Here is a 6859-nt window from a genome sequence, read left to right on the forward strand (position 1 = left end):
GGCGGGATATCGTTCTAGCTAGTTTCTTGTTGCTAGCTTCTGCTCTTGGTTAGACGAAATATAATAAACATAGCACATCCAGGTAGGATTAATCTTGACACCAAAACATTATGCAGGGCCACAAACTAAATCACCAACTAGCAGAACGCAGTAGCTTCATGAGTTTCTTCTTTTTCCTTTCCTATTTTACAGTTCTTTGGTCTCTTAAAAACTTACAGAAAAGATAAGGAGAGTACACAGGCGCATGCACAATCCTAGTGTAAACAGTCATCTTCATGAGCCAAACAGAACTCTAATTCTTTTGAGAACAAAGAGCAAAAGACTTTGTAATCATGTTCGCTAACATTATACAGAACAAAAAAGAGCACAAGAAAAGGTAAGGATCCCAAACCGTATCCATCAGCATCATAGCTAGAGCAACTACTGCCCTGTGTGTATAAGCAGTAACAGCAAAAGAGGAAGCTCCCAGTAGTTGAACGCAACATTTTCGTCACCTGCCTGAAATAGTGGCAGTTCATGGTCTGCAAGTGACAATATCGAAGGGCCAAGGATGATCAGTCCCGGAACTCCCATCATTGGAGAAGGTACTATTGGCACGGTCCTCGAATCCCCATTCCTCTCTAATCTTTTGGATTCTCCTGTTTCAGTGGATACACAAGGACTACCGTCTTAAGAGGTATTTGTTGTGGTTAGAGATGACAATCTGATTCTTTTCTTGGGTCCAGCATAATTAGTTGACCTATAGCAACCTCCTTCATTAGTTGACCTATGGCAACTTCCTTGCGTAAATATACCTCTGAATTTTTTTTATTTTATTTTACCTTTTGTTTTAATAGTGATTATATCCAAGGTCGACCAAACCAACTAATCCCAAAACAAATTAATTAAACTTCTTCAAGGACATCATAGCGTCATCCCACATGGAAAAAAATTACGGACCATTTGTTTACTTCAGTGACAATAAATAAAATAGCTTTTGAAAATGACAATTGGTTATCTTCAATGCTTCCAATGAGATCAAGTAACTGGTCATGATAAGAAAGGGAGTAATTTGATGTTCAGAAACATCATTCAGCAGAATCATATCCAAAAGCAACAGAGAAAGTTTGTTGTGGAAGGAATAGACAAGATAGAGAAAAAGAGATGACAGCACGATTACAAACTAAGTGAACTTCTCTTGTTCTAGTCTTTGTCATGTAAAATATTTAGATAACCTTAGTTAGATGAAATACCAAAAACCTAATCATATGTGGGGAAAAGTTTGAAATACCGATGCACTAAAGCTATATCAATCAGTTTTGCATTACTGAACTACGACAACACTAATTGTCCTGCACTATCTCCTGCAACTACAGAATTACAGCACTGTACACAGAAAAGCGTACAATGGTGCAGATCCCCCATATACAAACTGCCATCCAATCATGTACTGTATTTGAGATGTTGCTCATAAAAGTTGATTAACTGAAATGGAAGGAAAAAGAAAAGACAGTAAATACAACAATAAAAATCATGAAAGATATTTTGAAAAAATCATAAGCAGTTTGAAGGTTGAAGACAGTGCAGTGTGGATGGGGAATAAACTCTAAACATAATCAGCAACATAATAATCATTTACCAGATGTGGATTATTAGCCTTCAGAAACCTGTTATCCACAGTTACTTCTTGTCCATCAGACCTGCAACGTAGGAAACCACTTAAAAAGATGACACCTCACAACCAGAAGACATACATAAATCTGAAATTGCACGAAACACAATCAATACATAATAAGAGAACTCATGTGCTCCAGAAATCTAAACTCTATTTATACTAGAGAAAGCATAAAGACATACTGAAGTAAGCTTTGTTTGATAAAGCTGTACGAGGATGATTTTAAAGGCAGCTAAGGACAGATTGCTGCTGTATTTAGAATTTTAGACTATTATTTAATCATTTAGAGTAAAGGCAGAGGTTTGAAAATTTATTAGGGCTTTGGCAGCAACATTGTTACAACAACATAGTGAGTTATAACTCTTGATGATGTATTGTAGGGTGCAATGATGGGGTGTGTTGGGGGGCTATCAATGAGAAAAGTATGATATAGAAGGCTGTTTGAATGCTGTAAACAGTGACCCAAGGGATTTCTCGACTTATTTGGGATTTGAGATGCTATTCCAGGGGAATGAATGGGGTTTATGTGGTATGCATTTAGGAATTCTGTAATCAAAAGTCAAAAATATCTCAAAATGTCTAATAAACAGCAAGAGATGGATTGGTTGTCAACAGTTAATAAACTTAAAAATCTTAAATTGAAGAGCTAAACTTGACAAATCACATGACATAAAGAGTGCCTCAATTGAACATCAAACTTGCCCATCATTGGAAAAATGTCAAAATTAAGAATTGGATAAAAACACAGCTCCTAATTCCTTTTTCCTTGAATGCATCATTTGGACCAATTCATAAGAATTCTGCTTGCTCCCTTTGTCATCATTTCTTTTTTTTCTCAAAAGTCCTCTTGTTGCAGCCCATACACAGACTTTGTAATGCAGTCAATGAGAGACAAGTTTAGAAAGTACAGTTATTTAATCTTTAATTTTATATATTTTGATGTTATATGTAAAATTAGTCTAAGTAATATTATTTAGGAACTAGAACATTAATTAGGATTTTTCTGTTAGATTTTTTGTTTCCTTCTTAGTTTCGAACTAGAAGAGCTTTTGGTACCTATAGCTATCAAATAAATTTATATATCTAGTAAAATTTTATATAACATGTATATTATATTAATAATTTTGTTATTAGATTAAACTCAACAAAATATATAATAGGTGTCCAAATTCAATACCTAGCAAATATGTATAAACTAGTTACCTAAAGTATTTGTGTTGTTATTAGTAGAAGATATGCCAGTCAATCTAAATATTAAAATGGAGGTATTCAAGTAAAAAAAAAAAGAAAATTGAATGTTTTGGCATCTCCAATTCCCCTTATTTCAGAAAGGAATCGCATTCCCATATTTATGAGCAATCTAATATCCTAGCACATTCACGATTCCTGAGAGTTCAAGATTTATTGACGTACTAAATGCAAGCATGCTTGACATCTGAATTGCTTTCCCCAGGTAATTCCTGAATGTCCTAATACCAAACACCCCTGAGCTTATTTCTATTCTAAAATCCCTAATGCTCTAAACCTAGCTCACATGTACCCTTTGGGGGACAAAATCCAAAGTTGCCCAACATTATTTGTTAAACATGTAATGGTGACTCAACAAGCTATTTCACTCCTCTCCTTTCATATCAATTCCATGCAAACTACCCAAAATAAAACTAGGGAATTACTCAACATGAAAACAAGGGTATTAATTAACATGAAGAAATATTATTATAGATAATTGGCTAGGTACATCTTGGAAGATGTGTATTCTTCGTGAATGTTGGTTAGAATACACAATAAAATCCAGCTGCTGTCAACATGTTGGTTCCACAAACAGAAGCATGCAAGAAATAGAAATCATTAAATATCATACAAGATAGATGCAAGAAATTGAAGTTAAAAGATAAACAAACCTTAATGCACGAAAGGTTATAAGCACATCCTGGACATTGTCAAACACAGAAGCTGAAAAGCCTGTAGGCTTGAGGATCTTGGTGATAGCTAATGCATTAATGGTATTTTCTGCCATGGGCATGTGACTTGAATTACCCCAAGTTAAGCTAGGATTTTCAATCCCTAGTTGTGCAACTCCACCAGTAGAGCCAACTGAGAAATTTGCAGATGAATTATGTAAAAAAGCTGGCTTGACAGAGTCCTTTTTGAACCTCTTCACAGAGCCAGACTTTCTTTTCTTAGCACCTGTGCGTTGACTGTTCTGAACAGGATCATAATCAACCTTGGGAAGCCCATTTGCCAGACCACTACCTTCTAAAGTCTTTTCTTCTTGGAAATGTATTGCAAGATTATTCATGTTTACATCAATGTTAGGAATTGTTCCTCTAAGCTCGCTAAGCTTTGGATCATATTCATTATCCTCTTTCCTTGCAAAAATATGTTTTGAACCATTCATGGATACATTCTCATCGATTTGCTTGACTGTTTTGACATTGTTTGCTTCTCCATTACTCTCTCCTCTAGGATCTGAGCTGATAAATTGAAGGGGTGAAGGTAGATCACCAAGCAATGAGCTACTTAGAGGCGCAGAAGCGAGATGTTTATCTGCAATACTTATTTCAACATCCAATACATTGTAGGCAGTCGAGGAACGTGATTGCTTCTTCTTTGACTGAGTATGAGGACCCCCATGCTTGCGTTTCCGTTTTCGGAAAGATTTGCCAGATTGCAAGCTTGAAACTCGACAGAAAAACAAGAGAAAAGAGGGACAGGAGAAAGAAAATTCAGTGATTGTTAGTAAATAGATAACTCCACTAAGTTAATATATACTTTACACTTCATTTTGATTGCCAAAAAAAAGAATACTGAAAATAAATTAACTTGAAAATCAAGTTTGTAAATTTATTCTTTCTGCTTCTTATTTGCTACCAAAAAAAAAGGAAGCTAGCCAAGCAAACAACTCATTTATCACTCGGGTTATTTGAATGACAGTTACCTTGAGAAAACTCTAACTGAAAGTTTGAAAACATAATTTTCTTTGGCATTGATGTCGTCAGCAACCAAAGAAGCTTGTGTAAATAAGAAGAAGAAAAGAAACCTACCTCTGTTCAAATGCATCAATGACATCAGAACATGACTGCAAATTCTCCAAAGGTTCCCAGGTGTTGGCTGTTTCAGGCCATCCTCGCCTTTAAAACAAATAGAGCATATCAGTCAAGAAATTACCTGGAATCAATAAAGTGGATTAATAGCTCTTTACATTAGCCCTACCATAATGACATATAAGATAAGAACTAATTGAATACCAATTCGGAAGCAGAAAAATGTAAAGCCTTGACAGGATATAAGAGAAACACTTACCATTTAATAAGATACTGCAACTGACCCTGTTTTTGCAACAATTGGGGAGTCATTTGCCACCATCATCAGCCACAATTAACAAGACAAACACACTCAAATAATCAGCAAAAAATCATCAACATCAAAGAAAAAACACAATTCACTTCTATTCACCAAATAAACCCCTTGTTGTATTCCTTGGTCCCGTACTCTAAACCTCCCCACCAAGAAGCAAAATGTCCCAACAAAAGAGTTAAATACAAGATTCTAAAACATGGGGGCACAAAAATTTCCTATAAAAAAATGTGAATCAGACCTTACGAACTCGTTTTCGACGAATAGCCTCGATTTCGAAGAAACCCTCATCAAGTTTTGTCCTTTCTTCATCAAATAAATTGTCTCTCCCTTGTTCTCCTTTGGAGTCCTCTTCCTCTTCTTCTTCTTCTTCTTCATCATCATCATCTTCTTCTTCTCCTTCAGTTTCCACTCGATTCTCCCCATTATAAGCCCAAATTCTCTCCTCCTCTTCATCAACATTCCCTTCCCTCACTTGGGTCTCAAATAAGTTGCTACTACTGCCCTCTGCAGCATCAGTCAACACAGGATTTGCAGTTGCCTTCCTCTTTCCCTTCATCGTATTCAAAAAAGTATGATTCTTTTTGGAGGGAAGAAATGTGATTTTCTTTTGTTTTGGAGTTTGGGTTTGGTTGTCTGTGTTTATGTATACAATTAAATAAATATATACTGCAGTGGAAAAATGGCAGGGTCTAGACCTACCACACGTACCAACACCAAATGTGTGCGTGTGAGAGAGACAGAGATGGATACCAGACCTGTCAACAAAACTTGGTAACTCTTGACACATGAGACTCCGGGGTTTGGGATGGTAATTTCTGCCCAAATCCGTTCAGCATCGGAATGGCTAGAAAAAAAAATTATTTGATCGGATTCCGACAAAACTCAAATTCAAAAAGTTTTAATTTCTCATTTATAAAATTCTCTCTTCCTTTTTTTTATTTTTACTCAACCCATATATTTATGAAATAGAAAAGTGTGTAGAAATGACAAGTTCCTTAGGTCATCACATGAGAAATGTTTGTGTTTTCGGTGGATCTAGTCCTGGGAAAGAAAATGAGTTTTTAGAATCAGCAAATCATCTTGGTCAGGTGCTAGCTGAGAGAAAGATTCATTTAGTGTATGGGGGAGGCAGTCTTGGGTTAATGGGAGGTGTGTCAATAGCTGCATTTTTAGGAGGTAGTCAAGTTTTGGGGGTCGTCCCTGAAGCTTTGGCACAAGGGGACATCATTGGAAAAACAATTGGAGAGGAACTTCAGGTCTCCACAATGTCGGCTCGAATGAATGCAATGTTTAACCATGCTGATGCCTTCATTGCTTTACCAGGTGGTCTAGGCACATTGGAAGAGATCTTTCATATTTCCTCTTGGGCTCAACTGCACATTCACCATAAACCCATAGGTTTGTTAAATGTTAATGGTTATTATGATAAGTTGTTGTCTTTTCTTGATCATGCTGTGGAACAGGAATTTCTAACATCTTCTGCACGACAAATCATAATCTCTGCTGCTACTGCTGAACAATTGATTGACCAACTACAATCTTTCATTCCTGTGATTGATCCTTCCATGAGTCGCATAAATTGGTCATCTAAGGAAAGCCGTAAAAAGCTTAGATTGGATTTGAGCCTTCATTTGTGAATGTTTATGTCTTTTGGTTTTATTATTGTGTTTTGTTATTTCTTATTTTTGTTTCAGTGTGTTTCAGGTTTTGTCAGTGTTCGTTATTTCAGGTGATATCTTTTATACTCTATCTTTCTACCTTAGAACATTGAGGACAATGTCTCGTTTTGGTTGGGGGGAGAGGGTAGTAGTTGATAAAAAAAAAAATTGTTTTTCATTTCATAAA

The 6859-nt window shown here is 36.0% G+C and overlaps 1 protein-coding gene across 1 annotated transcript; it reads right to left on the bottom strand.

The window, feature by feature from the left end:
- Window positions 1-1044: 1044 nt before the first annotated feature.
- LOC105117107 (chromo domain-containing protein LHP1-like) lies at window positions 1045-5855 on the bottom strand. Its single transcript, XM_011014651.1, has 6 exons — window positions 5253-5855; window positions 4958-4983; window positions 4699-4785; window positions 3556-4329; window positions 1619-1679; window positions 1045-1464 (listed from the first exon to the last, which is right to left on the bottom strand). Exons 1-6 carry the CDS (start codon window positions 5799-5801, stop codon window positions 1423-1425), a joined length of 1539 nt encoding a protein of 512 aa, XP_011012953.1. The 5' UTR covers window positions 5802-5855; the 3' UTR covers window positions 1045-1422.
- Between the last annotated feature and the right edge of the window lie 1004 nt (window positions 5856-6859).

Source organism: Populus euphratica, unplaced genomic scaffold, assembly GCF_000495115.2.
Source record: "Populus euphratica unplaced genomic scaffold, PopEup_1.0 scaffold1178.1, whole genome shotgun sequence".
NCBI classification, from domain to species: Eukaryota; Viridiplantae; Streptophyta; class Magnoliopsida; order Malpighiales; family Salicaceae; genus Populus; species Populus euphratica.

Bases quoted from the DNA above. Each gene is read 5' to 3' on its own strand.
- LOC105117107 (XM_011014651.1), bottom strand. From the start codon at position 5,801: ATGTGTCAAGAGTTACCAAGTTTTGTTGACAGGTCTGGTATCCATCTC. The intron at 4,786-4,957 runs GTAAGTGTTTCT...TTTGTTTTAAAG, and splicing joins TTGCAGTATCTTATTAAATG to GCGAGGATGGCCTGAAACAG. The intron at 4,330-4,698 runs GTAGGTTTCTTT...TCGAGTTTCAAG, and splicing joins ATTGATGCATTTGAACAGAG to CTTGCAATCTGGCAAATCTT.